Genomic DNA, 13,881 nt, shown 5'->3' on the forward strand with positions numbered 1-13,881 from the left:
ATTTATAAATTGAAAGATCTCAGCTATAGTTTTATCTGAATACTAAAAATTACAGTAATGTGCTTTTTGTATCGCTGTGACTGTGACTTATTTCTGATCATACACGACACCCTGTGGCTCAGCTGTTGCTGGTCTATTGACGTGTCTGAAATGACAACTACAAATTGAAGTCCGGTTTTATATTTTAAAGATAATATTTATTGAATTATAAATATAGTTATTTGAATATATTCAAACATATTCTTCAAATACACCTTCAATTAACTTTAATTTTGTCCACCATCATCTCATAAGGTAAGTAAGCAAATATTACAATAGATTCCGAATCACTGTTAAAGTCACGTAGGCACAGATTGTGGCTTTTATTCTTTCATGCGATAAAAATAATATTTACAAATTTCTTCTAATTAAGCGAAAAATGGCATATAGCGGTGGCCAGGGTGCTCCAAATGATTACTATGCTAGCGGCGGGGATCAGTCATATAACTTCGAAGTTCCAGAATTTGGCCAAGAATTGTATGTATATATAGAATATAATTTTTAAGTAATAATTTGTTTATAAATTTTCTATTGCTTTTAGAAATTTTCAAACCTTTGACAATACCGAAGCCTCCGTTCCACCCAATTACGATGCTAGCTATGGAGGCGCTAGTCAAGGTCTTGGCGGTTTCTATGATCCTAATGCCTACGTAAATCAATCTTACGACCAAGATTCTGGTTTCAAGCCTGGTGGCACGGGAAATGATTTTGATGATGAGCCACCTTTGTTGGAAGGTAGTATGCGAAATATTTTAAATAATGAAGTTTTTGATTAAAATTTGTTTTTTACAGAATTAGGAATAAATCCGCATCATATCTTTCTCAAGGTAAGTAATTTCATAAACAATTCTATTTATGATTTTTTCCTACCAATGCTCAATGTTAAAATTCAGGGTAGTGAAGTTATTCAATCTTATATGAGCGAACATTAAATTCGTTTTTATAAAATTATTCTTATTAACTAGAAATAGAAATGATATAAAGTTGCTCCAATTGCAAAAAATTGAAATTATATCATAATAAGTAAAATGGAGCATTTACTATTGTCATTGTTCTTGGAAACATGAATCAGGGTAATGAAAAAAAAATTAATAAATATCGACACAATTTTTCAAATAAACAAAAATTTTTAAATTTCCTTTCGCTGCATTCAACTACAATGGACGTCGAGCTAAGAGTACTCTCATTTTTTTTTTACAATTTTATGAATAATATTTTTTTCTAACCTCAAAAAGCATAACCATAATATTGGCAATTCACAATTTTTAAATGAAATTTAATATTATGGTAAAAATATGTGTGTATGTGTGGCTAGTGAAAATTTTTAAGAACAATAGTCAATAGTGTAAAATATTAATTTCGAATGAAAATTATATTGCATCTAAACATGCAAAGCAAACTGCCCCTAGGCTTAAAATATACTCCGAGCATAGATTAAATGCATAAAAATCCCGGGTTTTCAAGCCAAATATTAATAACTTATGTAAATAAAAACGCTGGTATGTACAAAAGTGTGTATGCAAATGTGCTGCATAATTGAAAATTTACTTCGTTAGTTGTATGTACATTCATATTTGCTTTTGTCTGATCACTCTGATAAACTACCAACTGAAGTTACAATAGGAAAAAGCTGGTAAAACAAACCGGCATGAATAAAAAATAAGTATTTTATTGCTGTTGTGCCTTTAAGTCCTTTTTTCAAGCCGCAACATAAATATGTTTGTATGTATATAAATTCATATGTATTTTCACATATGTATATTGTTGCGGTGACTATTCACACCCCACTCCGCCCCGCGCTCTCTCACTTGCCGCCCAGCAAACTACAATTTCCAATACACGTTGTTGACAGCTGTTACCCGCACATAGCCGCCCGGCCAACATAGCCAGTGTCACAACTAATAATCCCAGTGTCATGTGTGAGCTGATTTCGGTGCAAACTCATACATACACATACACACGCACAGCGTTGGCTTGTGGTCGTCAGCAACACCATTTATCATCAATTTCCATTTTTCAAAGTTTGACTAAAAATTTTACAAATAAATTCTCGCCACACATAGCACTGTAACAATGGCAACAACAAAATGAAGAGTGGACCACCAACTCCATCAGCGTGGAGGCGCACTCTTTGTACTGCACGTTGTGTTGTGCTGGTCAGCCCTTTGTGGCTACGTTTGTACTGTGCGTAATACTTTTCCGGCAGCAAGCATCGCGTTCTGTTGCTAAAGTTTTCGTGCTGTTGCACATTGCTACCATTTTATTTCGTTTACAACTTTTGTAACTCTCATTTTTGGTCCACGAATGTAAAGTGTGGGCGACGCTGCACTGTATTGTAGCATAACGCCAGTGGGCCAGCGTGGTGGGCACCAATAGATGGACGTATGCAGCGACGCGTGTAAATTCTTTTCTAAAGCATGCAAGTGGAAAAATTCAAGCTATGGTAAATCGAATTGTCATTGTATTCCTATTAAAATTTTTTACAAATTGTGGACCTTCGGCGTGAAAAATGTATGTTAGAATTGTTTCATATTGAACTGTAAAATTTACAATGTTCTTGTTGTAACGCAAGAATTTTGCCAATTTGACCGTCCCTAATGGGATAAGAAAGCTCCGGGGTCCGTTCCGGTTACGTAGACCCGACAGTAGTAGAAACGGACTTACAAATGTATATTTTGTAAAATTTACGCCGTTGGTTGACGTCGACGACAACTTAGCTAATCCTTACCATCCTAACGGGGACTAGGTACCCGTTACAACAACAACAACACCCTGATGCCACACCACTTTTGGTCCTTTGCAATACCACATGGAGTTCCATTACGAGGTCCATGAAGAGATGAGATCCTTTAGGAAGCCTGCGCTTGACTCTGCGCCCTCACTATCGTTTACAATGAAACATTTTTTTTTTACTAAGTCTACCACTCTATACCTGAAAATTTAAAGTAGAAGTATAAGTTATTGAAGTTTTTTCTGCCAGAAAATTGTTTCAAAATAACTGTAAATTGTTGCTTACTGCTTTAGACACTGGCAGTGCTAAATCCATTGCGTGCCACCGATCAAACTATTCTGCAGGATACAGATATGGCCGGCCCACTGGTATTCTGTTTGGCTTTGGGTGGTTTTCTCCTCTTGGTAAGTACTTTTTTCGCATTTTCATAAATTACATAATCACAAAAATATGCTACTTATTTATAGAATTTAAAATTTAAATAAAAAATAATGATACATAAATATGTACATATGTATGTATATTCGAAAGTAATACAAACTTAACCATATTACAGTTGTAAACATTTAAATATTTGTATGAAATTTTTAATTGAAAAACTTTTCAATATTCTTATTTCCGGTGATAACGTTGCGCTCCGCTCTTCAACTATGCATGGATCACCACAACAAAACCTCAACAATAATGGTGATACTATCTCCACCACACCTGCAACAATCAACCGCATAACGAACTGTGCTCCATCACCACGCTACCGCACCCCTGGCCACCGATCACCATAACGCGAAATCGACCAACAACACCAATCTCCCCCCTACAAATCGAATGGACGCTGTCCATCGCGGCATTGTGTGCGCGGTTCTGGCGCTGCTTATATTGGTGATTCGGCGCTTTCAGAGCGGCAAAGTAACATTCTCATACATTTATGGCATAGGTGTGATGGGCTGCATCGCCTTTTATTGTCTACTGTCGCTGATGGCAACACAGGCGCAAGTAACCTTCGGCGCTGTGGTCTCTGTGCTCGGCTATTGTTTGCTACCCATGGTGGTGCTGTCCGGCATTAACGTTTTAATCACCATACAGTGAGTATACACAAATCCACATATATACTATGTAAATAAATTCACATATACATACATGCATATAAAATGTGCATCTGTGCCTGTAGGAGTCATACTTCGCGTTTCTTCTGCACGCTTCTTTGCTTTAATACAATGCAATAGTTTTTATAGCTTTCATCGGTCCGCCATCCCATTGTGCTGTAATTGTTATTATTGGCAGTTTTTGTATACATTTTCATTTGTTTTCCATTGATTGCTGATGGTCAGCGAAACAATGCAAAAAATAATATACAGTATATATAACAAATATTGTATAAAATGCGCGCGCAACGGAGCAAACAGCGAACGAAATACTTCTTCATCAACTTCCGTGGTTAATTGAAAATTTTCAGCGCATAAAATGCATACAAATGTATATATGTAAATATTTTCCATATACATACATACATATGTAGTACATGCGGCTGTTGGTGGACACCTCTGGTCACTGCTCAAAGGCCAACTGCCAATTTGAGTGTGTGTGTAGTGCTGTTAATGTAATATAAACAGTTAAAGCGCTGGCCCGCGACTCATTTTTAACTTTTAGCGTTTCGGAGGATTTCCACAAAATTTGTGGAAAGTCTAAATCAGTCTAAACTAGTGAAAATTTCAACATACGCTTGCATATACGCCTATAAAAAACGCTAGAAATTCTCCACTGTGAGCGCCGCCAACAGTGAGTAAATAAAAACAGTTAGCTGCATATCTCTGTGTATGCGTAAGCTTGAATGTACTAACTTATTGACTGCACTCAGTTAAAAATGCATTTTTGCATTTTTCCTTTAGCAATTTCTCCAATCAATTTCCATGTACATATGTAAATGTACGTTTGGGCGCCAGCTGGTCTCAGTGCTTTTAAATTTCAACAGACGCGTTTAATTGATACAACACATGCGGCCAACTATGAGCAGTTCGCTCAATCCCCCTTTTCTATTTTTTTTTTGTTTTTTGTTTTAAATTTTTTTCTATTTGAACATTTTTTGTGCGCTTTTTGCCTCTTTTGGCTTCAAACGAACTTTTAGACATGCTGGCCAACTGCATATATACCCACTTTGGTAGTAGTTGTTTTTGTTGCCGGCCAGAATGCGCCTCTGGTGTAAAGTCAATAAAATATTGTACACCCAGGAGATTGGCGCGCTATGCGCTGCGTAATTTAGCTGTACATGCGCCAGCTCACCCGCCGATCAGCACCCCCTCGTATAAGCATTCAGGTCGTATCTATTGCCCTGCACACTAGCGCTCTTTTAGATTTCTGCACACACTAGCTTTATAGTTTTTATTGGCGCAGTTTTGTGTTGTTTTTTTGTTGCAATTTTTGCGCTTTTGCAATTTTATTAACTTCAGAAGCTGTTCAACGCAAAGCCAATCTCCAACACTGATTCGTGCAACCAATGGCAACATCAACACCATATCCATCGGTCCCACTGGCTTTGGCAATGTGCTTTTCAACGTTTTTGACTGCTGCACTGTTGTGTGGTCTATCCTGGCTAGGGTCAATACATTTGGCTGTTTGTAGTTTTTGTTGTTGCTAATCGTCGTTCTTCTTCGATTTAGCCACTGTATTCAGCACTGAACGCTCATAATTTTGTTGTTCATGCGAATTAAAAAGTCTGCACACACTTTTTGCACACACACAATTTCACGGAGGGTCACTTGTTTCCTTTTCAATTACAGTTTACTCCGACTTTGTGCGTTAATTTAGTGTGAAACGCTTTCATTATTCACGAGCATTCGACGTTTAGTCGGAGCATTGTTGAACATATTAAAGCTCTTCGTGAAAGTTCAGATTCAATGTTATTAAGCGCGTGTAAATTGGTTTCTCGCCGGCCGATTAAAGCAAAGAAATGCTCGTAAAATGCGGCATAAACTCTTATTATCAAATATTTCTAGAATATATAGTTCTCATAACCTTTTTTAAAGTCGAGTTATATTGTTTGAAATTTAAGTTAATTTATTGATATTTATTATAAAATATTTTAAATTGTATTCCTTTTCATAGATATTGTATTTTTTAATTGAAATTTTTTTCTGTATTTTCTTAGGGGCACATTGGGTCTGATTGTCGCTGGCGTGGCGATACTTTGGTGCGCTATGTCCGCTTCGAAACTATTCGTGACGGCCTACTCCATGGACCATCAACAAGTGCTGATTGCGTATCCGTGTGCCCTCCTCTATGGCGTCTTTGCTTTGATTACGATTTTTTAAAATACACAAAACTATCAAATCTAACTTAATATAATAGTGGCCTAAATAACCTCAATATAAGAACCTATATTAATAATATTAGTGGCTTTAGCAAAAATTGGCGAGATAATAAGTAGGATATGCCGAACGAAACAACAATTTGGAATTTTAAGCGAGAACAACTGCATATATTATTACTAAATTCATATTTTTTAATAAAAGGAAACTGAAAAATACAATTATAGCACATTAAATACCTACATATACGTATGTACATATATACATATATCCAGGATGGCAATTGTCTAAAGATTCACAGGTATGTTTAATTTTTTTTACATTTAATTTTTTTTTTTTAATTTTAAGGGGGCGGGCAGAAATAAAATCGACTATATTTTCAAAATTTAATTATTTAAGAATATCATTAATATGTCTACTAGAGGATTTTTCAAATTATATTCGGAGATATTTGTAGGTACTGGTTCGGCCGGAACTGAATTTTTTTCATACCCACAATTTCTCAGGTAGAAGTTCAGTAGAACCAATTTACCTGAAATTTTAGGAGTCTCTTCTTTATAGACTTGTCTATGTCTGGAACTAGCCTTATTTTCAAATTTTATTAAAAAAAACTCGAAACAGTCAAAAAATTGGTACAAAAATGGTTGTTTCATTTGTTTACAGGCTGTTGCCATTTCGTGAAACATTTTTTTTTAACTTATTCGGAGTTCCAGACATTGCGACATTATTTTTGATACATTTTTTTTTTATTAAAATTGCAAGGAGTTGAAAAAGTGGGTATGGTCAGGCATTATTTTTGATTAACATTTAATTTATTGGCAGAAGGACAGAAATCGTGGGTACGTCAAGGGCCAATTCTTTGAGATCCCCACTTGACCAACTGCTGATTTTGAAATTTTTAACCCTTTTTTTTTAATATTTTTTTTTTTTTTAATTTTTTTGTTAGTTTTGACTTAATTTTTTTTTAATTTAAATTTGATGCTTTTTTATTTTAATTTTCGCCTTTTTCCTTTGTTCTCAATATAAGTATACAGAAGTAGCGAGTGTTGGCAAAAAGATTTCTACTGACATTGTTAAGATAATTATCTACAACTTCAAATATTACTGTCAATTCGTTTTGCTTCCTTGTCCAGTCTGGAACTAACTCTTATAGAAGATTGTACTCGATTAAGTTTTGCAGCTAATATTTTCAGCAATTAAAAAGCCACACGATAGGGAGTCGCCTTTCTGAAAATGAAATTCATCAACGTCAGTTTACTCAGACGTATCAATTTTGCATTCAGAACATTTTTTGCGGCTTACGTATAAATTTTCCTCGATATCATTTAAATTTGTTGCTTTGTCGTTTAGTGCGGCGCAAAAAGTGTAACCAGTGAGCACGAAATCATGAAAAAGAAAGGATTTAAACCCGGTCATTTAATTTGGAAAAAAAAGATAGAAAGAGAAGAGGAGAGAGAGACACAATAATTATTAGAACTCATATTATTAATATTTCATTTATTTTATTATTTATCATAACGAAATTTAAGAAAAAATGAGCAAAAGTTTCCTGGCTTACAATTTTTTGTATGTTGACAGTTAGAACCCATATTATTTCGATAATTTCTGATATCACATGCTGCCTTCGATTTTTAACTAAAATAAGGTTTTATATTTGTAAATATTCAGATTTTGGCATCTTAAACGGAAACGGTAATAATTTGTTAGCGTTAATTCGTTTGCGTAATGGCTCAATATTAGGTCAATTCCACGACTACCTTCTGGGTAGTAAGTAAATTTTTTCTGTGGTGTATTTGTGTGCGATCGTCTATATATGTATGTAGATACATACATCCATATATGCCGTTATGCTAACTTGGTTTGCTCACTTCAATTATTCGAAACGTTTATTTTTGTTTTCGTCCGTTGCTTTCGCTTTTTGCGATTCGTTCAATTGGAAATGTTGGTTAATTGAGTTTTTTGCCAACGAATTTTTTGTTTTTGTTTTACTTTTGCATTATACATTTTTTTGCCAGAGCATAAAGGTAGCTAACTTTTTCTTTGTTTGCTTTTGACTGTCATTTGTTTGAATTTTTTACTTTTGTTGATTTTTATCACTGCTCCTGCCGTTACTGCTTTCTATATGGCCGTTAAGGTTTTTAAATTGTATTTTTTTTGTAATTTTTTTAGTGAAAATTCAGGACATTTTAGTGCCGAATCAATGAACGTTTACGAGCACACACATCCATACGCATTCGCAGTTGAAATTGAATTTATTAAATTTGATGGGCATTTCGTAAATATTAGAGCTTTAAGAGCGTTGTTCTGAATTTATTCAGAGAATTTTTATTATGTTGATGTGGACATTAAATAAGGCATGTGATTGGTGCTTGAACTTGCAGGAGGTTTTTGGTGACATTCCTTATAATGCCCGTCTGTTAAGGAGTTACATGCGTTTCCTCAGGAAAAAATGAAATATTTTAATAGAATTTTTTATTGTTATGTAACATACACTGCTAACAAAGAAATTCTGAAGTTTTTGGAAAAAAAAAATATTTTTAACTCGGCGATGCCATGTCCGGTGACCCCTTCGAAAAAGTTGGCAGGATAACTCCTTACAAGATCATCTAAAAGGAGAAAATATGCGTTTTAGTTAAAAGCTTAACTTAGACTTGGACGAGGGGAAAAAATTGAAAATTTAATTTTTGGCAGATATTTTTGCAAAAAAATTAAAATTTCGCGAATTTTTTTTTTCCAAATTGTTGTAATCGAAAAAAAGAATCCAACGCCCAAGTCTTTAAGAATTGTATCTCAAAGACCTGTGCAAAATTTCATGAAGATCGGTTGAGTAGTTCTCGAGACATCTTGCCAAACTACTTCAAAAACATAGTTTTGAGAAAAACGCGTTTAAAGGCTCTATCTTCGGAACTATTACTCGGATCAACTTGAAAATTTAGGGCCATATTCTAGAAGTGTTGTAGAATTTAATAAGGCAATGAAAAAAAAATGATTTTTTGAAACCCGTAAACCCATCTAACCCCTTAAAGCTCACTCAAGGAGTAACATGGGTTTCGTGGCACAAAAAACGGCCTATTTTCTATAATTTTTTTCAAATGCGAAAATTGTATTTCATGCAGACGTTTTTACTAAGACATACCAATTTTGGTGAAAACTTTTCGACGTTTTTTTTTCAACTAGTTGCAATTGAGCAAACAAACTTCTTCGACTCTGTAAAATATTTCCCTAAGGCCCCAACAAAATTGCATTAAGATCGGTTGAGAAGCTCGCGAAAAACAATTTTGAAAAAAAAAATTGAGAAAATGTGCTTAAAGTTTTAGGTGACGATATAGCTGAACTGGAACGCGCAACTTTTCAAGCCTGTATCTCCAAAATTATTGCTTGGATCAACTTAAGAATTTAGGACAATATTCTATAGATTTTATGGGATTACATAAGATAACAAAATTTTTTTTTTATGCTCTGAAAGCCATGAAACTTCTTAAAGTAATCCGATAAGGGATCAGGTGTCTAAAAAGTTCAATCTAGTCCGAAACACTGCTATGAGAAAATAGTGGTTTTATGATTTTATTGTAAACTCAACACCCAAGGGGCTGCTCCCATTATTACTTCATCCGCCACATACATAAATTAACACCTTGTTTACAGTAATACTTAAGCTATCTTGCTGTGCAACCTTAATGCACTCATAATCGCTTGCATTGCCGCTCCGCGAATACTCACTCAAACGAAAGGTGAATGAACGCATACTTTTGTAACCGCCGCTTTCCAAAGCGCTCCATCTCAATCTTATGTTGTTCTTGAGAGGCCAGCAGGCTCTCGCTGGACAGAAAATAAAAGTGATTAGCCATCAGGCTTTATGGATGTTTAAGATAATGTGTTATTTATACTCGTGGTGACGGAAATAAACAACACTCTTGCAGAAAGCATATTTTAGTGGTAGAGTGCAGTACAAAGAACTCTTATCAACTTGCTTAAGCAAGTAGGCTGACAACAGTCGGCAGCCAGTTTGCCTGCAACTGCAAGTGTAAACACGTCGGTCGTAGTGCATTTCCATACAGTTTTGTAAAATATTATACAAAAGTGCAACAAACCCATTGAAAAGTAGAACAAAAGAGTTTTTAGCAAAGAAAGTGAAATTTTCCGCGTTGCAAATAGAATGACGAATGTTGATCTGCAACGCGAACGCGCGGGTGCAACCATTTCGAGTGAAGACTTTGCGGAGTGGTGGGCAGGCGGACGCGCTGCACTGCACAAACGCAGAGCTTTAGAAAAGCTTTTCATAGAAGATGCCGATTTGGTGGACCCCCAACACACGTCGCTGATGTCGCACAAAGCGCTTTATGAGTACACAATTGCGAAAGCTTGCAAATTTCTTAGCAAACTGCGCCGCTGGCACGCAGCCAATGCGCACAGCAAAGTCGATGCCCAGCAGAGCGCGATTGCAACGCTGTACGGTTTTCGAATGCTGCTGGCCGGCCCATTGGGTACGGCGTTGTTTCAGCAGAACTTTCCGTTGCGCTTGCATTTTTCGATGTTCCTGCCGACATTGTTGGGCCAGAGTACGGAGGAGCAACAACGCGAATGGTTCGATCGCGCTTGGCGCATGGACGGCATTATCGGCACATATGCGCAAACGGAGCTGGGCCATGGCACTTTTATACGCGGCCTCGAGACACGCGCCGATTATGATGTGCAAAGTGAAGAGTTCATTTTGAATACACCAACGCTAACGGCGTACAAATGGTGGCCTGGTGGTTTGGGTCACAGCGCCAACATGGTGATTGTCATGGCGCAATTGTATATAAAAGGAAAACACCACGGGTTGCATCCGTTTTTGGTGCGCATACGTAATGCCGAGACGCATCTGCCGGACCCGGGTGTAGATGTGGGCGAGATCGGACCGAAGTTGGGTGTGAATGGTGTGAATAATGGTTTTCTGGGGTTGAAAAACGTTCGCATACCGCGTACGCAAATGTTAATGAAAAACGCACAGGTGCGCCCTAATGGACGCTTTGTGAAAGGGCCCGAACCATTGCTTATCTATGGTACCATGGTGTTTGTGCGTGTAATGATCGTACGCGACGTTTCCTTCTGTTTACTGCAAGCGGCCACGATAGCAACCAGGTGAACATTGTGAAGATAACGCAAATTACATATATTTTTAAGTCATTCTACCATTTATTTTACGTGCAGGTATTCGGCAGTGCGCCGTCAGAGTCCAATTGCACCCGACCAACCCGAGCCACAAATATTGGATCACACCACTCAACAGGCGAAGTTGTTTCCACAAATCGCAAAGGGTATATACTTTCGTATTGCGGCCGACGTTGTCTGGGTTATGTATCAGCATGTTGTGAAGGAATTGGATGCTGGTCAGCGCCGCAACCTGCCCGAGCTGCATGCCTTGTCCTGCTGCCTCAAAGCATACTGCTCGTCGGAGTCCGAAGAAGGTGTTGAAGTACTGCGTAAAGCCTGCGGCGGTCACGGTTATTTGAGTTCGTCAAATTTCCAACAAATCTATGGCACCGTCACGGCCGCATGCACTTACGAAGGCGAAAATACGGTTTTATTGCTGCAAACTGCGCGCTTCCTCCTCAAACAATATGTGGAGGGCCTGAAACGGAAAGTACTGCCACACAGCGTCAGATACCTGCGTAATGCAACGCGTCCCAAATGGGGTAAAAATATTGAGCTGCCAATGCTGACGGCACTCTTGGAGTTTGCGGCTACAGAAAGCATTCGTACGCTTTACGAGTATCAGAGACAGCAGCGTAAACTTTTGAAATCGGAACAGTTAGTGGCCAATAAGGCTGGCATACGTTTGACACAGGTGGCAACGTTACATGCACGCGCATTCCTAGCACGCACCGCCTTGGAAGAGACCGAAAAGTTTTGTAAACAGCTGAAACCCGTTTTGGCGGACGTGCTCACGCAGCTGGCTGAGTTATTTGTTCTAGAATTGTGCTTGAGTAGTCTGGGTCACATCCTAACGACTTATCCATTAAACGCGCGACAAGTCGATCAGCTGCAGGCTCGCTACGAACATTTGCTGGCGAACTTGCGTGTCAATGCCGTCGCTGTGGTCGATGGTTTCGATTTCAACGATCGTGTGTTGGGCTCCACTTTAGGTTGCTACGATGGGCGTGTCTACGAGCGTCTGATGGCGGAGGCGCGCAAAAGTCCCTTGAATCAGGAGTCGGTTAATAGCACTTTTCATACACACCTTAAACCGTTAATGCAGGCAAAGTTGTAAATACTTTTCGGCTAGAAATTCTTTTCTTTTTTATTTCTTTATTGCTGAAGAAGTTAACGGGAAGTTTAGTTTAAATGCGAAAGTATGGATTCTGAGAACATGGTATCCGACTTTGTTGGTTCAATGTGTTATTAGGCTTCACTTCAAGTAAGAATATTATACTCGTCTGCCTATTCTCCAAATCTTCCCTTCCTTTTTTCGGAAAGAATGTGGTTTTGGATTCGACTTGCTTTGTTTATACGAATTGGTTTCTTATAAAGCCTTTTATATACACATTTTTAATTATCTTAAGCTGCCAGCAATAAATAAACATTTTTTCTTAATTTTGGACTCTTTTTTTAATTAAATCCGGATTCTTTGTTTTATAAGTCCCTCAGTGTTCCATTAAAAACAATGCCTCTCTGCCCTGCAAAAATTCCTTTGACGGATTATTTTGAATTTTCGAAATTTCTAAAAATAGGAAAAATTTTCTTTTCTGCTATTGGTGTGAATGTATGTGTGTCTGTATACACATTGCTTTGTGAATGCATAACTTTGTGTGAAAATATTAAATTTGTAAAATTTTTTACTTCTTCCGACAGCGTTTTTTTTTTTGTTTTTTTCGTGACTGTATTCGTTTGTGCGGAAAGTTTTTTGCTCCGTTATGCAAATAACCGTAATAATGAAATATAAATTTTCGCCTGCTAATTGCAGCGTGTAAAAAGCAACTTCAGTCAGCGCGCATTGCCGCCCTCACTCCTCGCTCTCATTCCTCGCCCCCACTCTTTGCCATGAAGCCCCGCTCCCCACCCCAATTCCGCCCGCTACCTTTACATTCGTTCCGCACGCTGCGACTACGTATATACTACATAGTGTTCCTGCGTCGCCTTGTCGTCGTTAACCGAAACAGTCGGTCGGTCGGTCGGTCAAACGCCTTGTTTGCGTATTTGCGTAATTAATAAAGGACTCGTTAGTGCGTTGCCATATTTTGTGTTTTTTCGGTTGTTCACACAGTTTAACTTTTGTTTTGTTTCCCCTTTCGTAATTTTTATGCAAAAACTGGTTATTGCTGCTGAGTAAATAATGAAAATTAACGCATGTTCGCTCGCCACTCGCCAAGCCGTCACTTCCGCTTAGCAAGGCGCACAAACACACCCACACACACATATATACCAACCTGTGCACATACACAGCTACATTCCGTTATATGGAAAATAATAAATGTAACGAAAGCAATTTAAGCCGCAATCCTTTAATTGCCATCAGCGCTGTTGCTTTGTTGTTGTTGGCCAAAGGACTCTTTCGTTAAAGCGAAATGAATTTTATGGCGTTTCTCTTTTCCTCTTGCTAATTAGCTGATTTTCGCATTTTTAATATGAAAACGCACTAATTATGGGGGTTGGGCAGCTGTTTAGGTGAGTTTAGGTGTGTAGCTTGTTGTTGCATGTTGCAATTTGTGCGCTGTTGGCGAGTTGTTGCAACACTTTGGTTTCTACATGGCGCGAATTAAAATACTCACGGTTCGAAAAATGCTCAGCTGAATGGTTACTCGTTCATTTCTTTACGCTTTTTGCAAT

The 13,881-nt window shown here is 37.6% G+C and overlaps 2 protein-coding genes across 2 annotated transcripts; both read left to right on the forward strand.

The window, feature by feature from the left end:
* The first annotated feature begins 126 nt into the window (after window positions 1-126).
* LOC105230730 (protein YIPF5) lies at window positions 127-6,288 on the forward strand. Its single transcript, XM_049461247.1, has 7 exons — window positions 127-294; window positions 413-516; window positions 581-774; window positions 832-866; window positions 3,064-3,174; window positions 3,668-3,852; window positions 5,913-6,288. The coding sequence occupies exons 2-7, from the start codon at window positions 419-421 to the stop codon at window positions 6,073-6,075; spliced, it is 786 nt and encodes a 261-aa protein (XP_049317204.1). The 5' UTR covers window positions 127-294; window positions 413-418; the 3' UTR covers window positions 6,076-6,288.
* A 3,540-nt stretch (window positions 6,289-9,828) lies between these two features.
* Window positions 9,829-13,881, forward strand: LOC105230729 (probable peroxisomal acyl-coenzyme A oxidase 1). The gene is made up of 2 exons (XM_011211690.4): window positions 9,829-11,196; window positions 11,266-13,881. The coding sequence occupies exons 1-2, from the start codon at window positions 10,229-10,231 to the stop codon at window positions 12,323-12,325; spliced, it is 2,028 nt and encodes a 675-aa protein (XP_011209992.3). The 5' UTR covers window positions 9,829-10,228; the 3' UTR covers window positions 12,326-13,881.

Source organism: Bactrocera dorsalis, chromosome 1 (genome assembly GCF_023373825.1).
Source record: "Bactrocera dorsalis isolate Fly_Bdor chromosome 1, ASM2337382v1, whole genome shotgun sequence".
NCBI lineage: Eukaryota > Metazoa > Arthropoda > Insecta > Diptera > Tephritidae > Bactrocera > Bactrocera dorsalis.

Bases quoted from the DNA above. Each gene is read 5' to 3' on its own strand.
- LOC105230729 (XM_011211690.4), top strand. From the start codon at position 10,229: ATGACGAATGTTGATCTGCAACGCGAACGCGCGGGTGCAACCATTTCG. The intron at 11,197-11,265 runs GTGAACATTGTG...TTTTACGTGCAG, and splicing joins GCGGCCACGATAGCAACCAG to GTATTCGGCAGTGCGCCGTC.
- LOC105230730 (XM_049461247.1), top strand. From the start codon at position 419: ATGGCATATAGCGGTGGCCAGGGTGCTCCAAATGATTACTATGCTAGC. The intron at 517-580 runs GTATGTATATAT...TATTGCTTTTAG, and splicing joins CCAGAATTTGGCCAAGAATT to AAATTTTCAAACCTTTGACA. The intron at 775-831 runs GTAGTATGCGAA...TGTTTTTTACAG, and splicing joins TGAGCCACCTTTGTTGGAAG to AATTAGGAATAAATCCGCAT.